This window comes from Ambystoma mexicanum, chromosome 9, assembly GCF_040938575.1.
Source record: "Ambystoma mexicanum isolate Mex_15411 chromosome 9, UKY_AmexF1_1, whole genome shotgun sequence".
In the NCBI taxonomy this organism is placed as follows: Eukaryota; Metazoa; Chordata; class Amphibia; order Caudata; family Ambystomatidae; genus Ambystoma; species Ambystoma mexicanum.
The window spans coordinates 1,047,895,970-1,047,922,332 of record NC_090931.1 but is presented as its reverse complement, the minus strand read 5'-3'; the positions used below and the strand labels follow the sequence as shown (position 1 = coordinate 1,047,922,332).

At 39.8% G+C, this 26,363-nt stretch overlaps 1 protein-coding gene across 4 annotated transcripts in view; it reads right to left on the bottom strand.

Annotated features, from left to right (window-relative positions):
- The window catches only part of DPP4 (dipeptidyl peptidase 4), a 992,858-nt gene that overhangs the window by 468,737 nt on the left and 497,758 nt on the right, over positions 1-26,363 (bottom strand). For all 4 annotated transcript variants that reach the window (XM_069616324.1, XM_069616327.1, XM_069616325.1 and 1 more), the window contains 3 exons: positions 7,769-7,864; positions 1,119-1,213; positions 958-1,032 (listed from right to left, as the gene is read on the bottom strand). In XM_069616324.1, coding sequence (XP_069472425.1) covers positions 958-1,032; positions 1,119-1,213; positions 7,769-7,864 — 266 coding nt within the window. The remainder of the gene's footprint in view (positions 1-957; positions 1,033-1,118; positions 1,214-7,768; positions 7,865-26,363) is intronic.

The following is a 26,363-nucleotide window of genomic DNA, read 5'->3' as shown; positions in this document are numbered from 1 at the left end:
CATAAGTGAGGAATAAACAGTCAACATTATATAGCTAGGTCTGACTTCAAAGTTGACTATTTGTCAGAAGCCACCCAATGACAAGTTTCCTGAATGACTGGAAGGAGTTGGATGATTTTATGCTCAGTGGCTTTGGTCCACAAGGGCATTCACCTAAAACGCTTTGATCCATACCAATCGGAAAAGGCGCTATACAAATGACACATTACATAGAGGAGAGAATTATGTTTTATACGTTTTGGACAGCTGAGCAGATGTTTAAGTTTGGTCTCTGGCATCATAGCACATGATGGGCTGAGAAAGGGAAAATGGTTGCTTAGCGCATATCTTTTGGGTAATTCATACGATTTGGCCTTTTGGAGAGAGCTATGAAGAAGTTATTCTGGAGAGTAATGTAACTTCGCCAACCCCATTAATAACTTTATCTAATTGGTTGGAAAATAGATCTATGTCTCAAAAATTCATGGAAAAGTGAAGGATGTGAAACAGAAACCACCACAGGTTGTACAAAAATTCTAGGTATGGTGCATTTCAGATTGGCTAATTCATTTTTTTATGAATTTTTGTATTTTTTGTTCACACTGTTCACCCTGAGTATGTTGTGATGTCTTGATCACTCTTGAACTGCCACTTTCAAGCCTAAGAGAGGGTGAATCTCCTACTTGTATACTGGTTTGAGATCAAAATTAAATAAGCAAAATAAACAAAACATATTTTGAAGGGAAACAGCCGAGTCAAAAATGTGCAAGACGAAAAAATATATGTCAATTTCTCCTGAAAAAAAACGGCGAGTTAATAATATTAACATCTGCCTGCAATTTCCTACAGGGCAATATCTTTTTAGGAGGGTAAAAACAAAAAGGGGACAAAAAAACAACTATATGATCAAAGCCTTGTTCATAGCAATCAGAGAGCTGTGTCAATTGAGCGGATGAAAGAAAGGATAGTGCACATTACCTTGGCATATTTGTGTCGTAAAAGAGCAAATTTCTGGTCAGCCGACATTCCAAAGAAAGATGCATTGGTCTGGCTCTGTCAAAAAATAATGCTTGTTTTTATTTAATGTAGGCCACATGTTATGTACATATTAAGGACACATACAAAAAAAACAAGCATACCACAGTGGTATTATGCAGAATCACATTAGTTGTATTCTTTTCAACATTGACTTTGACAATGTTGTTCTCTTTCGTTGTGTAGAGGTACTCATTCCCTGCAGAAAAGCAAGAAAGATAGTTTAGCTATTTATTTATGTAAAAAGAAATGCACAAGTTGTCCATCCGAATGCTCCTGTACACCCTCTCCACCCCTATAAGCCTTGAGTGCACATAGGTTGCAAAGCTACTGGACATGGGTGGTATCATTGTGGCAAAGCTGAGGCATCCTGCTACCTGGCTGCATCTGCAGGTAACTGCTGCACACACATTGTAAGAGGCACCATTATTCGTGTGAAGGTGTTCAGGCGCTGCTTGCCTGAGTCATCATCACTTTACACTGGGGTTAGCCAAACCGAAAGCAGTCACTGATCTTGGCGTCTTGTAAACGTCGATGTTGTTGGTTTCTTCTTAGAGAGAAAGAGTATGCCCTGCAAGCCTTTTGGCAGGCCCTTAAAAAAATGGAGCATGCAATGCAGATACATAATGCACAGAATCACCAGTTTTTAGCGGCTCTCTTGTACAAGTGTGGGAGAGTAATTAGCTTTAGTAATGTAGTGACTCATACCACTTCACTGCACATTGTCTACATTCGTGTGTGAGCAGTGGAAGGCTAGCCTGTCAAGGCCCAGATGGCACTCCCTAATGTCAGCCCATCACATTCCTCCTAAACAAAAATATAAACATGAATCTGAGGTCTCGGTCAGTCAGGGATCGTAGGCATGGGTGGACTGAGAACCAAAAGAAGCCCTGGAAATAATTTTTAATGTGTCCCCATAATACAGATTTTCAGCAAGCCCAACCCTTTTCCTGTGTGAAAATGTGTAAATACCACACAAAAGAGGCCCAGGGTGCAGAGGCCTACTGGGAAATTTCCAGAGTTCCTTATAGGCTAATCCACCCCTGATCGATGGACATCACTTAGAAAATGATGGTATTTGCGTATGCACTGCAACTGACTAGCAGGGGGCCTGCAGGTTGCTGCCACTTCAACTGCCATGTTCTGACAACAGCTTCTGGGAGATTGCCACATCTACTTCACCGAGGTTTGTGAGATAACTTTTACTTGAGATTATCAATGATTCAACTTCCGTCAAGTGAGCGCACACTTTGATCTGGTTCACATTTTATTCATTTGAAATTGCACACATCCCGAGTGACAGCGGAAGAGCCTCTGACAATGGTACCTACTTTTAGCATCATGGTAAGTAGAGTAGATTTGAATGGTATGCTGGCCTTGTTGGGGATTCTTACATACTTGAGTATTACTTGATCTACCACAGATGTAGCAAGCTCCTAGGCACATCCACGGACACAAGGGGTGACAGAAGCTAATGTAGTTGGGTCCAACGCAGTGACATTAACATCAATAAATGCCCAAAGAGTGCTGCTGAGGGGGCATTTACAGATTTTGTGTGGGCCTTGCCTGCTAAGGACATGCCTGTCTACACCTCTGCTTATATGCATTCCTAACTTGTTCAAGAGATAGGGTAAAGAGCGAAAAAAAAGACAATTACCTATGTGTATCCCTCTTGGAGTTCTTTGTTTCAAGCCTGGCTATTTTGTGGCTTCTGGTGGTATTATGGTCTCAGGAGAGGGTGGGTTTCTCAGTCAAGCAAAGAGTTTTTTTTTATGGTAAAAGGTTTTGAGGTAATTAAGGCTGTCCTGAACATGAGTCATGTATATCACCTTTTCAATTTTTAAAATTCTCATTGTAAAAATAAAAAGTAGCCTAGACATGTCAGTAAACACAAATAATTGGCCCAGGTATATAATGTTATCAGTGATGTCATCAATGATATTTGTGAAATCATCTTTCATGTACTGGGTGTTTGATTTAGAAGTGCACAGTGGTGGTGTGAGTTATGGTTGCTTAGCTTATCACAACTGGTGAATTTACGGTATTTTTCGGATTTACTTGTAACCATAAACTTTTTTTGTGCAAAGTCTGAATGGATTATGTCAAGTGGGGGCTAAATTAGAAGATTAATTAATGTACGTACATTTTGACACTTTTTTAAAAAAATAACATGGGCCGATTTGCAGCAAACTCATGCAAGGAGCATTGGCAAAGACCTAAAAGCATGGTTTTGCTTGCGTCTGTCTTTGATTTTGTTAATATTGTCATAATATAGGTACAAAAAATTGTGATATACCTTTGGTGACTGAGGTTTAGCCTGTGGCCATGGGCCGGGACCAAAAGCCATGTCCCGGACAATCTGGCTACTGGCCATGACCAGGAGGGACCAGAAATGGGGTTTAACTGACCGGCTATGTGGTAACGTCTTTCAAAATTGGGATAGGTTTGAATGGGAACAAAAAAATCGGCTTGTGGGTACAGGCTGAAGTGCTGGACGGGATTGTGCAAATATGCAAATATGCACAAAATGGATCCGCAAGAACTTCAAAGCATGGTTTTGCAAGTATGTCCTGTGTTTTTTTTTTTTTAAGTGATATAACATTGGTGCCTGGGCAATGTGCCTGGCCATCAGCAAAGAGAAATGTGTACTGTAATTTGCGTATTGGGGCAGGCGGCATGGCCGAAGTGGTTTGAATGGGAAAAAATATTCTGCTTGCGGTTACAGCCCAAAGTGGTGGTCTAGATTACAAAAAACCTGCGTGACGAGCATTAGCAATGAACTGAAAGCATGCTTTTGGAAATATGTCTATGTGATTCTTAAAGGAGGTTTATAGTTCTTACATATATATGAAAATAGGAATTATTTATAACTTATATACAGTGATGTAACACCATGAAATATGTTCACTTCTAAAAACCTATTAAATTGGCAGAAAAATCTTTGTTAAATTGATGTTATGGTTAAGATGCAACCCACCCTTGTGTCTCCTCTGCTCCAGTAGTTAGCCAGTGGTGTCCCACCTTGGCATCCCTTAGCATTTCCCTCCTGGATTCTGATGAGCACTTGCCCATCCGTACTGCCCCTTCTATTTATGCTCTTCTCTCACAGCACAGTGCATATGTGTTTTTATAGGCGCACTGTGTACAATTTGTTTGGATATGTAAGGGAAATGCAGATGAAAAAGATTTGTAGAAGATTGCTAAGTGGCACTTGGTTTGTGGAAGCTTAATATGGTAATTGGTTTATATGTACAGTTTTTGAAAGTGATTGATGGATGGATGTGTGACTGTTTGAAAGCAGGCATTGAGGGAGTGTTACAAATATACAATTAAAAAGGGTAGAAGGGCTGCCCTGTGCGATGGTGTGCACATGCCATCCGGGTCTTTTAATGATCGATGGCCTGGAAAGGGGACTGTGGAGACCGTGGATAGTTATAAAGGTCCATCGGTTATGGTCCTTATTGTATGCTAGAGAAAAGTATTTGGGACAGATAATTGTATACAATTGTCCATTATTCCCATTAACATAACACAAAATGCTAATGGAAATATTGGAGAATCTTATTGAGTCTAACTAATTTACTGAGAAATGTAAAGTAGGTGGAGTCTATACAATAATGTTATTTTAGTTCTTTTTTTAGGTGGTTGCTAAATGAACCTTTTTATTTTTGTGTTTTTTTTTAAATTATTTTATTTTGCAGAAGAGGTCAGAAAGTAAGGTGGGGAGGGAAATAAGGGAAGAGGCACCCACCACAAAAATGGAAGGGCAGGTGGACAGGGGAACATGTTGCACGTGTGTTACATCTAAGGTAGGGGGTAGTGTTTCTCATGCTCCTTGATTACAGCTTCAAACACACTACAGACCTTTCATGAACTAGATTAAGTAGTTCATGATAGTTCTCCCAATCACCCCTCACACCTTTTTTCCAACATTATAAACTCACCCCCTTGTAGGGACTGTTTATTAAAATTAATGTTATATGTGATGTCATCAGTGATATCATCAATGACATTTGTGATGTCATATTTCATGTCCTTGGTGTTAGTCGTAGCAGTGCATGGTGGTGGTGTGAGTTATGATTGCTTATCTTACCATAATTGGGGAATTTCAGGAGGTTTTCCATTTTACTTGTAACCATAACGTCCCTTTAACAATGTTTTTTCATTGAATTTCATAGGTTTTTATTACTGCAAATTAACCATAACTTCCCTTTAACAAAGTTTTTTCAGTCAAAACTCATGGAAAAAAAAACCTTTCATTTCAGGGACGATAAGGAGAGCAAAAACATTGTAACAACACCTTTGAAATTCAGGGAACACACTTTAGTTGCAGGGACGTTAAGGTGAGAACTTTATGCAACAAAACCCCTGAAATTCAGCTAAAGCCATGGTAACATTGTGTCCCCTGTTGTGCAGCCTATGACCACAATTATGTCATCACTGATGACATCACAAATTACATCATCTATGATATTACTGATGATATCTCTAATAACATCAAATATGACATCAATGATTATTTAACTAATGGCATCAGACCTAAGATCACTCTAGGTATTTGCACATATTTAGACCACCCTTTTGTTTCTACATTTGTGATATTGCCATTTTAGAATAGTTCATAACAATGAGTACATTGTTTAAAACAGTAAACAGTAAACAATGAAGAGAATCAGTTCTGGGCTGCACTTATTTCAGCAGAATCAATTGTTATATCAGGTGCTGCTTTCCACATTTGGAAGAAGGCCACTTCTCGCATAATTCCCCAGTAACTGAATCATTTTGATGGATATTATTTCATTCACTCTCCACTCTCTTTCCTCTCACTATTCTGATGTGTACATTTACTGGACATTTTATCTCAATAGGAAATATGTACCCTAATTTTAGCTGATGATCGTATGTGATGATTTTATCTGATGATATTAATTGTCTTGTTTTGTGATAGAATATGATCTTATTTATTTAACTGTATTTGTCTGGTTTTTAATCTTGTATATCTAGCATGTAATCTTATGTTTTAATTAAATATATTTGTATTTTTAACTTGTGTAAAGGCTTGTACAAACCAAACACAAATACATACATTTGAAAAAAAACAGTAAACAATTACACATGCATCATATGACTACTTGCAAAGATTTATTTGTAGTACTTTGTAGTACTTTGATATCTGAATTATAAATATGTAATATTTTATAAGTATATTTACTTTCTTTTAATAGCAATACAGTAAAAAAGGTGCCCTGCTTAGAATGTTCATATGTGCACCAAATATATGGAAGACTCATGTTGAACGATATTTACTACATTTTAAAATAAGCAAATGTACATACCCACGTGTTTTATTGTAAGACATGTGTACACTTATCATTTTCTAAATGACATGAAAAAACTTTAAAAGAAGGAATAACTATGTATTTATATATGTATATATTTTAAGATTTCCATACATGGGTATTGAAAAAAAGTGATTATATACTGTACTATATTTAGTCACAGAGTGAAGGGTTCATTTGTCTACACATGAACCAGGTATGTGATAAAGCATTATTATTGTTCACCCCTAAAAACTCCCTCATTTCTTTACAGTCAAAGAGGGTGAGGGTTTCAAAGTTCCATAAGCAACCTGTCATATTTTATAATCCAGGAGGATGAGGGGTTTCTCAGTTTCCAATGAACACTGATATTTTTTACAAGCAGGACAAAGGTTCTACAGTGCTAAAAAGTAAAATATTATGTTTTGAGCTATGCTAAAAGATTGAGGGTCCATCTGCTATCATAAACATACAATAATTTTGGGCACCCCTCTGACAACAGTGATCGCAAATACACAGGAAATCTGAGGGGCCCCATAATTGCCCTTCAACGTGTTCTCTGATGCATTCCCTGTTGGTGCTCCACAACTGCAGGCTTTCTTTGTGAGTAATGTGGGAGCACATTGAGGCTTGTGCTGTGTATTTGTTTTCAACTGTGTTCATTATAGGGAACGGTGGAAGGAGACACAACTGCTGGGAGTTCCTGTAGAGCCTCTTATAGCACCTTCAATCTTAGCAGAGTCGGGGCGCATAGTTGCACATTAGAGTGGGTACCTGCCGTATTTTCCATCGGAACAATTGCTGACAAGCTGTTGAGGACACCGCATATCCTTATATATTTCCTTGAATGCAAAACACCATTACTGTTAACAGACACCCATTGTCCGTTCTGTGAGCATTGGTGAAACACTGAAGGGAATCTATGTGTTATTTGTTAGTCAATGATCCATGTGTATATAATTGCACACATGGAGGCACTTTTTATATGTATTGTTAAATGTAGTGTTGCTAATGAGTGAAATGAGGCCTGGAAGGCCATTGAAAATGATCAACCCCTCTCTTGAAAACAACAGGAAGTATATTTTGGATCTCTCCCCTCAGGTAACTGTGGAAATGAAAAGGGGTTACACAACCAACGTTCTAAATGAGCTCCATCCCAGATCTAAACAGAGCCCACCCGACCTCAAATTGTTCACTGCGGTAACCTTTAAATCGCCATTTGCAACCTTTGTGGAGCTTTATAGGTAATACCCTAAATATAGGTATATTCATACAGCAGCACAGTAACACAACACACATACACAGACTCTCACACACATCAGATATATTGCCGACCTTTTTAAATTGTGCAAGCTTATCATGACTTGCAAATGGATATATATGTATAAATAAATAAATATATATATTATTGAATATCATAACATACATATGCTTACCTGAAATCCATTTTAAACTGTATGAATTTGACCGATATTCACCACTAAAATAATTTTCCAGTTGAAAAGTTGGGCGTGGGTCAGGTTTGCTTTCTTCTATAAATAAAAAACAAAGCAATTGCCAAAGTTTTAACTGTTTCAAATTCTGTTAGTGCAGTAATAATAAAAAAAGCATTTTACAAGAAAAAAACAACTAACAGAAAATAACCATACACACATAATACAGATGGTGGAAAACCTGACCCCTGATGTTTGGGAGGAAATGGAAACAGTGAGAGGCAAGGGGGACAATAAAAAGTGCTTATGACACTACATTGCATTACTGTGCATTTACAACATTGGTTGTGTTGGTACTGGTGAGCCTGATAGGTTATTGCGGGTAGCAGAGGTAAGTGCTTCATAAGAGCTGAGGTTTTAGACAGCTTATCTCAGACTGAAGGTTTACTGACCTAAATGTGAAGGTGGGGCTGAAGGATTTGGAGAGGCAATATTGGGATTGCCAATAGGTGAGGGTGCAACAATAAGTACACAAGAACACCAGAAGGACTCAGCCCTTAAGAAAACATAGGTAATCACCAATGGATTTTGCCATAGCTGGTAATCACATGATAAAAGCTGTTAAGTGAGATGACAAATGCCCCAAGTGAGCCTTGTTCTGCAGCGTGGAATATTTGTGAGACACTCCTTTACATAACTAACAGGTACGGATATGGTATGGCTTGAGAGGGAAGCTGTGCAAATTGTCTCATTGATATCAGCCCTTAAGAAATGTTTAAACAATTGTGCTGGTCAGAGCCTTAAAGTCATTATATTGCATATAAACAGATTGTAATACTTACTATCTAGTAAAGTTTGGATGCCAGCTTGGTCCATCATAATATTTTGCTCAATAAGATAGAGGGGAAGGTATGGAGAAGACTTCATCAATGTGTCCTCGTACAAGCTTTGAGGCTAGAATTGGGCCTCATCTCATTAACTACAATCCGAGCGATTTAGGGGAGTGTTTTATATTTACAAGCAAGCATTAACATGGAAAGCCCTATGTTGGTATTAATTGGTTCTGTTATTAAAATTGGAACATGCAAAGTGGTAAATGAATATGTCAAATTGAACAATAGTAATTGGACAGTTGATGAAAGTTAAAATGTAGGAGTTAATTGAGCAATTGAAGAAAAAAGCTAAACAATGGCATTGGCAAGAGCTTAATGCCCAGCTTGCTAAATTGAAATCGTTTAATCCCCGGGAAATGATGGGATACAAATACTTACAGGCCCAACCTTATTTATTAACTTTCCCGGATTGGAAATTGAGAAGAATTTTCATTTATTTTAGACTCAATTTAACATCCTCTTTTTAATGTAATTGGACCCATATTAGAATTGGCATATGATAAAAGATATTGCAGATTTTGTAACAAAAAAGAGAAACTTGAAACTACACGTCATCTGTCAATTACATGTTCAAAATTGGCAAATGTTCAATGGCTATCCATAAGTACGTTTGTATATGATATTGGAATGATAGATTCTATTGAGTATTGGTGAAGATGTATTGTGGGAATTCCCTTGACTTTAGCTGTGACAAAGTTATGGTGACACATTGCAGAGGAAATACGTGTAATATCATCTAATAAATGCTTAGCATAAGGATCTGTACGCCAATAGACTTATTTAGAAGTGAGCCAGTAATGTGGATACCTATCCCGAGCAAGTGGTTTAATGATATTAATGCAAACAAAGAAAAATGGTATCAGGTAATATTTCCCTGTATATAATGTCGCCATACATAGTCACCAGAAAACGGCATAGGTGACATTATATATGGGAACAATATATGGGTTAAATGGGAGCAGGGGTTGGTGGGGACCTCCCCCTCCCTTAAAATAAATGTCGGCCTTTCGGGTGGTGTCCCCCTCAGGTTTCTTACGATAATGTCTCCACAAAAAACAGCGCCATTCTTGCATGGCGACATTTTTGCGGGGACATTATCACATGGAACCAGAAATACCACATAGCTGGCAGGGTTCCATCATTCTCCCCTTCTATAAAAAGGGGGAACACATCTATGCAGCTAATTACAGGCCAATATCACTCCTGGATTCCCTCTCGAAACTCTATGCAAAGGTTGTAATATCAAGGGTCGAGCAATGGTGTGAGGGGAACAATATTCTCTCTCCTGTAAATGCAGGTTTCAGGAAGTCGATATCAACAATCAACCAATCCTTTAGATTGGTTCTTCTGATACATAAATATGGACATCCTAGACATATGCTGTTCTGTGTTGCTTTTGTTGACCTCCAGACAGCCTTTAATTCAGTCCCAAGACACTAACACTGGACCCTATTAGAAACCCTCTCTATTCCCAGGCCATTAATTCACGCAATCTGACAACTGTATACCAATAACTTCGGATCTATCATAAGTCCTCTGGGTGCTACATGTACCAATTCTTTTAAAACTAAACGAGGGTTTGCTAGATGGACCCCTGTTATTTTCCATATTCATAAATGAATTCGCTGTAACAGTAAATGCGCTAGAAGTGGATGCGCTGTCATTGGGGAGGCCCTTCTCTTTGCTGACATTTTTTTCTTGATTTCTAAAAACGCCCATGGGGCTTCAGTGGCAACTTAATGTGTTTGCCTCAAGATGTCAACAAAAGGACCTTATTATCAATATAGCAATGACTAAAACCATGACCTTCACCCATAACAAAATGCTCAAACACTAAAACCAGACATTTTATATAGGGAATTCAACATTAGACGAAGTAGCAGCCTGCGAATATTTGTGTATACATACACAAAATACTACTAAATTGCATAGCCACTGTGACAAGTCTACGAATGTGTTGGCCAGAAAAGATATGATAGCTACTCATTTTGGAGTGAGGAGTATCTCACCACGCCATGGAGATTTATAAACTGCAGGCCATTCCATCGGGGCATGTAGACATGATTTTTTTAGCTAATGAAGTAAATCGGGTCCAGAAGTGGCTTCGCTGTTGGCCAAACAGCACCCCGACAGTTCCAATGAAACTCGCACTGGGTTGGTACAGAATATACTATTTGGTGAAATTGATGCTGCTTGTATAGTGGTGCACACTATGGAACACCCCAGAATTGCACGAATATTAATAGGGCCTCAATGATTTCCTAAACCAACAAAGGGGTGCTGCACCTGCCATGGTTTTCTTTTATAAAAGAAATGGCAGGCAAATTGGAGTTACTGATGCTTTGGTGTAACACAAATTTAGCGAAAGTGAGACATTGGTGATTCAATATCTAGACATAAAATGTAACAATGAGCTGGAGAAATATCTGGATATACCTTGTGTTAAATCTGTAATAACCCTAATGATGAAAGCATGATTGGGAATCTTATCTTTGCCGAGTTGTACAACCTACTGCAATAATAAAGGAAATGGGAACCTTGAAGGAGGACGCTTGCCATTTCTTTTGTATTTTTGCCTTGTATATACGACCTTGGAGACACCTATCAAAACCTCTGTTTAACCATTATAAAATAAGGACCATCAAAAAGCTATTTGGCTTATTGCAACTGCTTCCAATGAAAACACCCAAAATGTTATAATGAGATGTCTTGCGATTGCATGGGCAACACATGCAAAGTATTTTATTATAACATCTTGAACATTTCTTTAGATATCTATGGAAAGCACAGACATCTGTCCTGGCTGCATTCTTTTATAACTTATGTATGAGTGATATTCAATAATTTGTATGGTTCTTTTTTATTTTGTATGGACATTTAGAAGTGTTTTTTTTACAATCTATTTGAATACTGGCTATTCATTTTAATCTGTTATTATTTATTATGTATCAATTGATAGTCTTGTAATTTGTGTATGCAATCTTTTATGGCTCTGGACGATATAAAGACAATATTGGATTGGATACATATGCATGATGGTAATAATTCTATTGCACTGCAATAATTTTAATGTACTATTTTAAATGTATGTACATTTTATTTTGTATTTGTGATAGTGTGTAAAGTTTGAATTAACTATAACACACTGTATTTTAAATAAAATAAATAACCTGTTGGAATGTTTAAATCAACTAGATTAGTACACAATAGCTTCCGGTTATGAAAAGGAGTTTTAAAATCACTACAAGCCAGATATAGAGCTACTTTCTTTAAAATCACACATTTGTTTAAAATGAGTTAAAAAAAAAAGAAGGCCTGGTCTTTGGTATCCATTTCATGAGTAAACCTTGCTTGTTGGTCAGTGATTATATGGTTATCGTGTACCCATTGTTCAAGGCTATTTATAAAAATCATCCATAAGCATTAGGTAAGCTATCTATAAGACTAATGGGTCTATAAATACCAGGAAGGGAATGGTCCCTTTTTTCAAAAATGGGAACAATTTTGGCAGTTCGCTAGCTTGATGGGACGAAGTTTGCCAAAAATAAACAATTAAAGAACCATGATAAAATTGGAATGCATATGCCCAGCGGTTCATTAAAAAAAGTGGATGGGGATTCTGTGACGGCCCCGGCCTTACATTTCTTCTGTGACTTGAGTGCAATTGAAACCTCGGCTTCCAGGATTTTATTTAAATCCCAATACTAATCCTGCACCACCCGATATGTTAGCTGGTTCTCTAATTCATGGCTAGAGAAATCACTAAAATGGGAAAACCAATAAGAATGAAGCTCTCAACTTCAAGGTGGTTACTGATGTTGCTTGATGACTGCTCATAAATTAGGTGGCAGGCATGTTTTGAGTCTCTACTCCCCCTTGCTCTATTGAGAAGTTCCCATTTCGCCAATTCAGCAGATGTATTCTTGTTCAAAATTGATTGTTTATGAGCTGCACATATTAATCACATTTGATGAGGATCTTTAGCTGATATAATCTCAGACAATGAAGCAGAGTTTGCTAATGTGCTATCCTTATCATACCAAGAATTGAGTTTCTTGATTGAATTTGTAATCTGCTTAGCGGGTTTGGTTACAAATGTTTGATAAAATGATTCAGTAGAGCTCACATCATACCCTGCTCCAGGATTATGGGACTCAAAGATTGGTATGAGTGCATCATATATCAATGGGGAGTTAGAGCGTTAGTCTCAGCACATTTTTATCTAGTACAATTATTAGAAAGGATATCATTGATTGGTGAATCAAGTGAGGGCTCTGCATTTACAAATGTTTGGGGTCTAATGCGAGGTACACAATTGACATGGTCAGTGATTTGGCAAAATACCAATGCAATGCTTCCAAGATGATATCATCTATCTGACTGGACGATTCCCTCTTGTAAATGTGACGGCAGCTTGGCGATCCCCCAGAAGTTGTCCATTGCAGCAACAGAACCCCAAAGCCTAAGGTTTTAAGAAGGGGTGCTGTCACGCACAGCCAGTGCTACATATTTCTTTCTTTAAACTCGTGATTTCACTTCTGATGGCATCAATTGGTAAAGCTGCAGTATTATTAAAAATACATTCTCTGGGATGTCATCAACAGTTGAAAAATATAATGTAATGGGACATCTATCGAGCAACATTCAGGGCTTTGTGAAGGATGCCTGAAAAAGGCATATTCTGAGTAGAAATGAACACCTCAAATTCGAAATACCCACTTGCATAAAAGTGTATTATGGAGAATAATGTTGCCTTCTCGGTATAACAGTGTCAATTCCTACGTGTGGTGTAAGGATTTCATGGATTTACTTAAGACTTAGGTCAATGGTCACCATATCCTCCAGTCGGCTACGTGACATGTGTTCCAAAAGGACATGTGTTCAAGAAGTTCAAATCGTCGCTGAAAATGCACACGAAAAAGGGGGATGTTGATTACATTGAGGTTATTGTTCTCACATCTAAGCATCCGTGCATTGTGATGTAACCAGTAACCCTGGGAACCACCGTGCTCGCATGAGCCATTCTCTGCTCCAGGTCATAGTGGTTCGAGATGAGTTATGATAAGGGAGATTTTACTCTGAATACACTTCCGCTTATGTGAGGCGTGTGAAAGGACTAGCAGCCTGTGCTGAATCACTTTATTGCCAGTACACACAGAGATTAAATGCACGCTTATCAAAGTTTAATATTTTCATGATGAGGATTTCAAAGCAATCTTTAACATATTATATGACATATAGGGCTTTTTTATCTTTTCTTTGAAGCAGGATTGTTCCAAGGGTCTGCCTGGCATGGGCAAGCTGAAGGGGAATAACAATGCTAGCAGCAGCAGGGACAGGGCATGAGATCCGCTCTCCATGACAAGTGAAACACACTAAATCCAGAGGGGAGCAAAGCCAGCGCGCCGCTGACTCCGCAGCATCAGATCCAGTTATGTCCTCCTCTGCGTGTGGAAACCTGCCCGTGCGCACCAGTCACTGCATTCTTGCACTGTAAATGAATGGCGAATGGCACCGACATAAGTACATACAATACGTCATCTTTGCGCCACACCATCATTTGTCACGGTAGCCTCAGAAACAGTTCACCCTTGACTGATCCCCTGTGTACGGCAGTGATCAAGAACCAGAAACCCTAATACATCTGCCAGGGATTGGCTAGTTCTGTCAGTGGCATCCTCCAAAGCCAGCATGCAACTAGAAGAGCTAAAGTGGAAACTGCTGCAGCAAAGTCACTGAGGTTTAAGTTCAGCACATGAGACAGCTAGTACAACATACATATGAGTAAGATGCAATGGTGTTCTGCCAAGAAAATCGCACATTAGCAACAAAAAAAAAAGCATTATCTGTACCAGGGTACGACAAACACAAGCATTGCAGCTCCTGGTCTGGGTTTCCCTCTGCTCCATTTTAAACACTGACAATATATGATCACTCATATACTCATATAGGATTCCAACACCAATCAGAAAACAAGCATTGGCAATGCTAACAGTTTGGGCTTTTGGGTAGGCATGGAAAAGGCACTTGCCTATTGTTGATGGTAGCGGGTGCAAAATGGTGCGAGTACCTGGACATCTAAAAGCAGTGTCTAGCAAATGCCCGATAGTTATACACAAGCCAAACCAGTTGGCTTTGCCAATGCTTGTTTTTCACAGGACTTCATTGAAGGACATGCATAGTGCTTATAATTCGAGTGGCCGAGGGCAGACCTGGCTGATACATTTTTATTACACCAGTAGCGTGTTTACAACTACAATTAAATCATTAACTCTCAGAAGACTGCTTTGAGAAAAGACAGCAGGAACTTCAAGTGCAAGGTTTGATGGTAAGAAACAAAGCAAGCTTAAAGAGTTCCCATTAGGAGGTGTTTTTGGGCGTGGAGGGGTAGGGACTATGTGGGAGCAGCCATAGGGATTAGCATGGCCATGGCCATTAAATGGGTGCGCAAAAGGAAAACACTACCTACAAGCTTTGTGGCCCTCCTCATATGCCATTTCTCCCTGTCTGTGCTCTGATGCAATAGTTGCAGCCTCTTTCTGGTGCTGAAGGCCCACCTAATAGCCCAAACTTAAAAGGATACATGGGTAGATTTTCTGCCAGATCAAACCACCAGCAAAGGGTCTACATCAATTGATCTAATGTTCATTTGGACAACTGCCTTTGTGCCTATTTCTGTCGGACTTAATGCTCACCTTTTAATGTCTTGTTTTGTTGCCCTGTGCATTTCCCTCTTTTTTTCTTTTTCGCTGTTCCTTACGGGGTGCAACACTCCACTGACCCTTTTCTCTGTTCCTTGTCCCTCACTGTTTACTTTCCTTTTCTACACCTTCTTTTTTCCCATCCACATATTATGTACTTACTGTGTCTTTACCCGTTTCCTTTCCTGTGCGTTTTCCCCTTGGCTACCCAGTTAAGCTATGAACTAACAACCTGTTTCTTACCCTAGACAGTTTAGGCACAATTGTTATTAAGCATGATGAGTGTCTTTCGGTATATTAGTTGCTATGTATATATGTTTTGTATATATTAAAAAAAAATAAGTTCAGAAGTAATTAGGCATTAATGAGGCGTAAAATATCAAATGGTTCAGCACATGACCAACTATGCCATTCAGTTAGCTGCAAGGCATTGTTGGCTGTAGGTCACTTGCAGGTCAAAGGACACCGACAGAAAAGGTGGATCATGCTACTGCCCTGAACAAATATTCTCACATGAAAGGCACCAGAGAGGAGCAATAGTCTCCCATAGAGAATAATGGCAGATTACATTGCAACCAGTTACAGTGCAGACGAAGTGTCACTTTCCATGCTGAAGTTGACATAGTGGTGGGGAATTCCATTATTCTCAATTAGCATAGAAAGAACAACTTCCATTATGCCCAGTTCTGCACAGCAATGCCAGGTGTTGGTGTATTCAATTAGTACCGTATGATTGGATCCGATGATTTCCATTGACCACAGTAGATCGATAGTGTATGTCCACGTGGTACATCAGTCTCAGAAAGTATTATGCCCAACTAGAAATCTAAGGTCAGAGCTCGTTGTTAATAGTTTACACAGCAGTGTTAGATTCCCATATGCACTGTTTGCGAAGTGTACCCATATACAATTAGGCCCACTTAAAATAGAGGTGCAATATTCATTCATGGCCAGCCAGCAAAGCAAGGTAAGTAGTCAGTAAATCCAGATATCACAACAGTGTCATAGTCTATTATTGTCAGATGCATTAGAGTGTAATATGTCATTTTGCCCAATCATCAATAACGTGCCATTATGGCAATTTAGCTCAAAGGGCAAAACACTATCATGCTGAATAGGTACAGGAACACCAGATGTTATAGTGTACATCATGGCAAGGTTCCATTATGGCTAGTTCGGACAGCAGTGCCAGCTTTCATTATGCCTGGTTATCACAGTCATTCCAGTTTCACTTATGCTCTGATACCACACTGGTTGGTTTCATTGTGCTTTATTAGCTTTGCAGTGACTGATCCAAAGCATGGGCCCTAATCACAATAAGATCATGTAACACTGTGCCCAATGTGTAAAGCAGTGCCAGATTCCATCATTTCTGATGGGCGGAGGCTTTACCAGGCCAGGTGACTCCTGGGCCACTTAAAAGCCTGAGCGAAGCAAGGGCTTTAATCTTAGACTGGGCATTACCTGTCCCGGCAAAGCATCCCGCCCGGAGGGGTTTATTGCTATTAGCATCCCAGACGGTTTAATGGGATGCTAATAGTTGTTGTTTTTTTAAGTTGAGCCGTTTCTCAACTTTAAAAAGCTACAAACAATGATGGCCACCTTGGATTAGGGAGAAGGGAACTACATGTAGTTGTTGGGTGTCTTGACCCACGTTCAAGTTATTATGCTGCAACATTTGGTGTTGCGGGCTTTGAAAATCCAAGATGGCCGAAAAGCCCACATTTGCGCCAGAATCCAGGAAAACCGCGCAGTTTTGCGCACACCAAAATGGTCGCCTGACCTGCACCCACCAGTGCGAGCGTGATGGGCCAGAAGCGCCATGAGTGAAACGTGGTGCCAAAGGAAAAACAGCAGCGCCTGTTAGCTCAAAAAGCGCTTTGAAATCACCTTTGTTTCTCTGAAATGCAAGCTAAAAATGCCTATTTTAAACATTGCAATATATTCAAAAATCTCACTGAACACCAGCAGACATTTGGCAGAATGTAGTCTTGTGTGCATACAAAATCTGGAAAGATGAAGAGCCTAAAACAATGTTTATAACAAAACTGGCTGAGCTGTGGATGTCAGCAGCTGAAGTAAAATTGGACTTAAAGCCACTAAAATCGAAATGTTTAAAATAAATGAGTGACCTAATTTGAGTGTCACATAGGTTGCAACTGTTTAAATGACATAGTTTTGAACTTAGAATCAGCGTTCTAGCAGCATGTGTAAAAATTGTAAGTTGGATTTGAATGAAGAAAAACTGGGAACAAAAGTGACATTTGGCTGAAGCCTGGCTTGAAGAGATTGAATTCTGCCCGGCAACTACCCCCGACAGGAGTTGAAACTTGCCCAGCAACTGCATTTGCAGGCCTGGCTGCCTTCTGCTGTTCCCACCAAAAGGAGATTACACCTCTCTGATTGAATCAGGGGAGGAGCACCTGGGAGCAGGGAAACAGACCAATGAGCTTTCCTTGGCTCAGGCAAATGTTAAATTAGGGGGGGTCGTAAATGGCTTCCTCTTGGAAGAAACTGGGAGGAGCAGTGCCTCTGTGAGCAACCCGAGTTGGAGGAAGTAGACAAACCAGAAATTCCACCATGTGCTTTGGGAAACCACACCCCTCTGGGCCAGAGCATAATTTTAAAAAGATGGATAATTCATAGTACGGACTTGTCAAAATTATATAATATCATTATTCTTGTGATTTTTCTGTGCACATTTTAAGAGGTGTTAGGACTCTGTGGTATGTTCTGGGGGGTAGTAGCGGAAAATAAGGTATTACTCCGAATGTCTGTATGTTAAAAATCTGACACTATCATCTGATGCCCATATTCCGTGTGCATGTTTGTGCACATTCTGGAAAAGTTTAGAGGTTGTGTTCTTGATAAAAAGGGCAGAATTCTTTCATAAGTGGACACAACATCTTACAAAGACAGGGATCAGATGGTTTGGTGCTACAGAAAATATGTTAACTGGACATATAATATTAGAAAAATGGTACATAGATAAATATGTATTTGGATCAAACATAGATTTGTGTGCAAATTGACAAGGGGAGTGTTCTTTCTGTATGCCATAAAATTGATGCCTGATGACACTCCATTCCTTCCCCCAATCAAGGGAGAGAGGAGAGCTTGGCCAATGATAAGTTGTGAGGGGCAGGCTTAGTTATGCCCACGCACACACCCATTTTCAAAAGACATAAAAGGAACACTGAAACCCAGGTAGAGACTCACTTTCCATTTTCTTGTGAAGCATTTTGCCGGACAACTTCAAATCCAGACATTAGCCAGAGATCCAGAACTTAACTCCAGATAGATCCAGAACCAAGCCAGAACTTAAAGCAGGGAGGCCTAGTCCACAAGCTGAATCCTTTTCAGAGGCCTCAGAATCCAGCAACCTAACCAAACTATTCAACAGCCGGGCAAGCTGTTGGATTCTTTGCCAATGACTTTTGCCAGAATCGGTAGCAGACCCAGAAAGCAGTGCTGTATCCATAGAGACCAGACCCAGACCAGACCACTGTGCAGAACCGCTAGCAGACCCAGACCAGACCGCTGTGAGCAGAACCAGTACCAGAAGCCGCCAGAAGTCCAGTCCAACCTGTTGACCAGATCCGTGACGAGGCCCATTCCTTGCAAAATTAGGAGTGAGTATCCTGAGGCCTGTGCAGAACCCACCTATTAGTTTAAAATAATCTGATTCAAAACATTTGAACCTGTCCAGAACTGCATCATAGGAATCGTGTGTTCATTCTGTCATTTCAAAGTGTCATTTTGTCATTCTGAAGTTTACTTTAATTTCGAGAAACTACCTCCACAAAATTGTTTGCATCTTTTGAACCGTACGTGCTAGGAACGAGATTTAACTTTCATTTTAAAGCTAAGATCCTAAGCCTTCCAACAAGCTTAAAACCGATGTATTGTGATTGTATTTCTGAAAACTGTGTGCTTTACTTCCATCTCCTTATATTGCATAGGGTGGGGAGTGAATTGCCACAAGGGGAAAAGTGAACATATTATCTCTTGTGAAACCCTATCAGTTTATTTCTGTACTGCATTTTTATTCATCATTGCATTTCCTTGAAATCATAAAAGTATTCTCCGCTACGTTATCCTCCCTATACTAACTCCTAAGTAATTAAATCAGTGTGCTAGTGTAACATCATCCATTGTTGATCACTGTCATATGCTTAAGTGTGCTATCAAATATTAATTTATTCATAAAAGTGTGATATATATATATATATATATATATTGTTTACTTTCTCAATAAACCTTTTAAAATGCAAAACAAACCTACTTCTTGGCTCAGTGAGGTCAGGGGGATTCAAAGAGAGGGGTGTTATATAAGGGTTTATCATCCAGAGTATAACTTGTCATAAAAATATATAAATAAGGGCTTCCCTTGGGCATCCAGACAAGGCACTGACTTAGTGGGATTGCTGAATTGAAGTCACTTAACATAGTCCATTCTCCCTTTCCATGGCACCTTTTTCCGTGACAGAGAGGCACAGGGAACAAAGAGTGGAAAGAAAAAAACAGGATATGATGAACATATGCAGAGAGCAAAAAAGAGAAGTAAAACAATAACAAATGGACTGCTCCGCATATAGGTGGTGAATGGAAATGTTGCGCATGACATTTTTAATCTTCTGTTGCATTATTTTTCCACTTTAAACTGCACAAAGGCATCGCTGACTAAAGAACATTAACCAAGTAGACACTCATTTTCAAGCAGCGGAATTCATATAGACATTAAATACACTGCAAGGTTTAAACAGATATTTTGCATTACCTGCAACCTATTCCATAGGCACTAGGAACACTAGGCACTGGGCACTAGTAACACTTTCTCAACTACCCACTGCTTCCTCGCTCTGTGCTGGCATTTGGAATGTTGTCCTTTATCATACCTGGGTGGTTCTGCTCTTCTTCCAGTTTACTTGAACCTGCTCTGATATATGATGATAGTGAGGGCATGCAGACTAACATGCCACACCCTGAATGTTTCTGCTTTTCATTCAAGACGGTCAGCATTGCAGATCTGACAAACAGTGGCTGCTCTAGTTCCGTATTGGACCTGCCATTCTGACGCCATCTTTTCTGTTTAAAGCACAGCTGTGCAACGACATTGTAATGAGGTATATCCTGTCTGTTATTGGCAAGCATAGCTTTCCCTATTTCACACACCAATGTGTCTATTGTGCTAGATAGAATTACAAATAAAGGTCTCTGACAGAATAATCGGACAGACTCAAGGAATAGGGCAAAGTGCTACTTTATTCGCATTTAATAAAGCAGAGACAAATGACAGGCATTGGACTGATGCACGCACACTCACACCTTAGCTTGATTATATATAGGTCTTAGACTCCAATAGGCGTCATCTATGACGTCATTAAACATGGCAAATTATAAAACCTATTGTGGGAAGTTGGTTAAGGGAACATATCTACATATAGAAAATATACAAATTAATACATCATTGTCTGACCTTTGTCTGTAGGACACACCTTGAACTGCCTCTAAATACGTATAGTACTGATTATAGCAGACAGAATGGCAGTGGCTTGGTCTATGCAACATTTTATGTTAGGTTGCCCCTTAGACGCACTGATTGGTTGGCATGTTATTCCAATCTTGTACTTTCGGCTCCTTAGCAGCATGTGTCTGAAAGGAAACGTAGGTGTTTGAATCCTGTCAGACTACTTCCCGTTTTCCCAATTAGTCACTCATCTCTCATTGGTCAGCAATAAGCCAAAGTCTTCTGTCTGTATTTGACCTTGTAGCCTGCTCACTGTCCTGGATCATTCAAGGGAGTGTGAGAACACCACTATCGGCATCTGAGGATGTAATGAATATCCCTTGTCTTCGATTTATGAGTCACATGTGAAGAGACCACCAAATTTGTCCTTCTCAGCCTCTTATTAACTGTTATTTGATTACATTATGCAGGGAGCTGTTACTCCTCTTGGCCTCTAGAGGCTTGCTCACTCTACCTTGCATAGACTTCATACACTTTTAATTGCTCAATACTTTAGCCATTGCAGATGTTTTCTTCTTATTTAATCTAAGAGAAATGTGCCCTTCGTTCTTAGTTTATCCTGGTTAACTCCACTTGTGCCTTTCAATTAATCCCTAAAATAGTATCCTTTATCCTAGGCCAACATAACCTTCCTGTTGTTCTGCACACTGAGCTCTCCAGCCTCTCCTGATTCTGCAACCTTGGTCTGTCTCTGAGGTAGCTTGGTTGCATTCAACATGAGCCAGCGTCCATTTTCCTATCATGGCCGTCCTTGCGTTAAGGCATATTTACAGTTATTGACCAGTAAGTTACTTCATCTTTGATTTCATGATTACTTTAGCCTTAGGTACATATTTCTCTTGGTGCTTCAGTTACATCATCACTCTTAAGTATTTTCATAACGTTTCAGCATAGGCTCATATATCCTCTTTATAGCAGTTTTCACTTTAATCTTCCATGATGTCCATAGGTGCGTGCTGACATCCTTCCATGCAGCATCCTTCCACACTTTCAGTGCAAGGGTACACTCTGTATGGCTGTCTGAGTGCATAACGTCTCTCATGCACTTGATGCAGTATAGTAACAATACATGGGATCCCATTTACTGCTCTTCTTCTACTATTCCAATATCATGGTGGTGAGGGGGCAGGAACTAGTGCGGAAGCATCCACCTGCTCCTTTACACCGAGAACATTTGAGGTGCTGCAGACAGGCATACGTTAAAGAGCGGCATAACCTTTTGCTTTAGGAAAATACATAATCTGACACTTTACCAATGTATTTTGGTATCACATGTATCACTTCAGTGCTGACATTTCAAGATTGAATCCTGACTCTTAAAAACTGGTGGTGTGAGTGAGCCAAAGGAAGAACAGGTAGTGCAAAATACACAACGGGATGTAAAAAGCAAGTTAAATTGCTGCCCTTACTTGAGAGCAAAATCCTCTCCTGAAACATTATTTTGGGAGAAATGTGGGAAGCATGGCACCTTTCAGAGAAAACTAAAAATGAGTACATTGTTTGTGTCTATAGAAAAGAAAGTATTAATGCAGGGTTGTTTGGAAGCAGCAGATGGGTCAATATTGGAAATAATATGACTGTGCTGTCAGGTTTATTGCCTGGGCCCCAGGCTGTCAAATGTAGAGTGAGCAATAATGTTACATAGCATGTGCTGCTACAGTCTGCCCACACCAGAGCACCTCCACCGGGACTGCCTGAGGTTCCCCCAAGATGGAGTGCAGCATTATCCACTCAATTCTATCTAGCCACTTTAAATCCGTTGAGCTTCAATGCCATAGAACACTGCAGGAAGAACACTAGTTTTGCAAATTTCAAGGAAGCCCTCAATACTATTGCTACCCTTCCTTGTAATGAACTGGCAAACTGTGGACCACTTCTTGAGGACTTTTTTTCTTATATATGTTTCATAGAAGATGAGATTGGGACGGGTGCGTAATACAAATCCCCAGATGTATAAATAAGTTGACAAAGCTTTCAGGGGCTCCTTCCCAATCAGCCACCTGAAACTAGATTTTCCACTTCTTTGCATGCCCAAAACCATAATTTGGTTTTCTTATAATTTATCAGCATATTATTGTTGTTTGCATATTCTTGTAGTGCATCCAATCAACGCTGAAGGATCGGACTGTCAGCATATGTTAACCAGGGCACATGCTCGCCTGCAATATGAGGCGGAAAGCTGTGGAAAGCTTGCAATCACATATCCATATCTGATACATACAAATTGAAGAGAAGAGGTGCTAAATCGCACCCCTGTTTGAGTCCTTTATTGGTAGGGGTGGCTGCAGTTACCAGCCCTGCCTGATCTATTCTAACAACTGTAGTAGCAAGGTATAAAACGTTCTATAAAATACAATAAAAGGAGATCAATTCCCCATTTAAAAAGTTTTGCCCATAGTACATTTTGGGAGACAGAATCTAACGCACAAGCATAATCTGCATAGCATATGTAGAGTGATCTGTCACTATGCCTTGTGGTCTCTGCGATCACATATTGGAGAGCAAGAATATTAAAAAGAGGTGCTATAATCCTTCCTAAAGACTGTCTGGAACTTGATTAATAGTCCCTCCTGGTCTACCCAAGATTGAACCTGCCATAGTATAAATGAGGCAAAGATCTTACCGCTTGAATCCAGCATGGCCAATAGCCTACAGTTTGCTGGATCCAAGCAGTCCCCCTTTTTAAACACAGGAATTCAAATTGACTTCCGCCAACTAACCGGCACTTTCCCATCCTTCCATATATGGTCAAATATTAATGTGAACAGCTGTGCCCATAATTCCGGCCCGCCCTTTAAGCACATCATTGGCTAAGTCGTCAGGGCCAGGAGCACAAGATGCCTTGCACCTGTTTATGGCTAGCAAGACATCTTCGTACTCAACACCCTGTGCAAGGGTCGAACCGTAGCCACCATATGACTACACCCTCATGTTCTCTGTTGTGTCCGAGTACAAGTTCTAAATGTAGTTCACCCATTGGGTCTTGGACATGGAGATCAACACCACAGGTGATACCTCCAAAGTATTGTGTCTGTAATAACCCCAGAACATTCTACTATCATTACTACGGAGCAGGGACAACATAAATTGCCAATTGGTGCTGTTTAAATTAGTCCTGTGGCTGCAAAGCCAGTTTTTAAAACTATTATAAAGCTTGCTGCACTTTACCCTCCTTTCGTCATATGTACATTTCCCATTACGCTATGTGCTACGTATTGTCTTTCACATTGTTTTCTTTTTGATAGCAACAATGGCCTCACACAAAGTCCTTTTAGTATATACACAAGGGCAGACCACCTGCAATGTCTCGCTAAACATTCTTTCGATGTCCCACTCATATCTTGCCATGAATTTACTAATCATCCTCGTAGTAGGACAAGCAATTATTGTATTTTCGTACATTCGAGTCAGTCCATACAATTCTATTTCTTTGCAAGGTTATTGACGTCTGAAAAGGATATAACTGCACAGCCTTACAGCAAGTAGTGAAAGGACCGTGTCAGAAAAGCATGATCACTTATGCTATTACATGTATGCATTTTATTTATTTCATTGTTTTTTTATAAGTTGCCTAATACCATACCTCTGTTTGGATTCTAAGCACGGATCAAGGATTCAAAGCTCTGTTGCTCTGCGTGATCTTGCTTCCAAGACCAGCGCGTTTCCCCCGTGCTATCCTCTGTTCACTAGAACCCCAGATATATAACTTAGAATTTTAGGTCCCACAAACACATAATCCAGTCTAGAGACTGTTTTTCTATTAGTCCAAATAGAAGCAGCCTTCTCTCCGTTTCTATCTTCCATCTCTATATAGGTTAGGCCATGCAGGTTCAATGTATTGGACCAGCGCCGTTCCCATTTGTGCATGTTATTTCCACATGTGTCAAGTGGAGAGAAGGGGGTATCCATCTGCTCAGACATCAATTCCTGGTTATCAGGAAGGTGACCAGTTGGAGCACAATGAGCTTTAAAGTCCCTCGCTATAATCACATTAAAATTTGAGCACATAGCAAACCATGTCAGAAGTATGTGTGCCACGTATTGCTATCATTTTGTAGAGTCAGCTTCACCTGTGGGTTTATACATGTTAATAACCAGTAATTTTCCCAAACGTGAATAGAGCAGTTTCAATAGGAACATTAAGGGCATTTTCTGATCTTATTGTCAGGCAAAATTAATTGATCTTTATATACGCCCTGCACCCCACTGTCAAGTCACCCATAGGGAGACCACGGTTGCCCTTGCTGGCATAAAGATGATTCTGAAGCCATCGATCAAAAAAGGCTGGCATGCCCATGTCTTCTGCAGTAGAAATATATCGGCCACTATGATTTCAGCAAGGGCCGTTGGACTTCTCAAAAAGGATTGATGGCCTCTAGTGTTCAAGTACAAAAAGATGTAACTGGCTGGAGGAGAGACGTGTCATTGGCTGCCTGCTGATTCCGCCATCCTTCCAAGTGATAAACACTTTGTTTGTGGAGATTTAAAGGATGATGTCAAGCTCGATCTTTCAGATGGGTGGCCAGAGACACCTACAATGTATTCTGTTTTTTTTCGGTTGTATGATCTCAACAGGGGGCTTATCAACCATCATTTTTCGGGACACAATTAAATCGAACCCCATGGTTCTAAGTGAGTTGTAGTTTGCAAGAAACATATTAATATAAACAATGATTGCAGATACAGACTCCACTACTGCCCAATGTTGGGGGAATCAGCTTTAGGGAGCTCTACATGATCTATATCTGCAGATGTAATTGATTGCAATGCAGGGACCCTACTAAATATATTCAAAAGAAAACTACGATTTAAAAAAAGGACTTTCCACAGCAGGAGTCATTTCCACAAATTGAATCCACTTTACCAAAATCAGGGGGTCAAGCGATGGACACTCCAAGTTATGTGGAGCATTGTGTGTTTTCCCCATTCCCTGCTCTGTGGTCGATATATTGGTATGCAATTGTCCCAAAGGACCGACAAGTATTGGTGCACTAGTGCTTAAGAGACCTTGAGACAGCTTGGCACTTGGTTTAGCCAAAAGATGGTGACTGGGCAGTTCCTTGCGAATTACAGAGGGAGGCTGAGTGGCAGCAGGAGGCTGGTTTATGCCAACATCACAGCAATGAAGCCAGGGCCCCAATGATGACCGTTGATAGTTATGCTGCACTATAGAAGCAGGTGCAGCAACTCCAACTTTTTGTGCAATAGGTAAGAAATGCTTAATAGTGGGAAGACCCATTACCGTCACAGGATTTTCATTACAGAGATGTTGCAGCAGGAAAGTTTGTTTGATTTGGGTTGTTTTTCTTTCTTCTTGTTTTCTAGTCTATTATTTCCTTCTATTGCGCATTTTCCGTCGCTCTAAATAAGATTGTTCCTGATCAGCTTCAGGTGGAGCGTTATTTTCAATCGGACCAATTGGAACAACGTCAGGTTGAGAAACAAGATTGATAATGTCATTATTTAGAGTTACG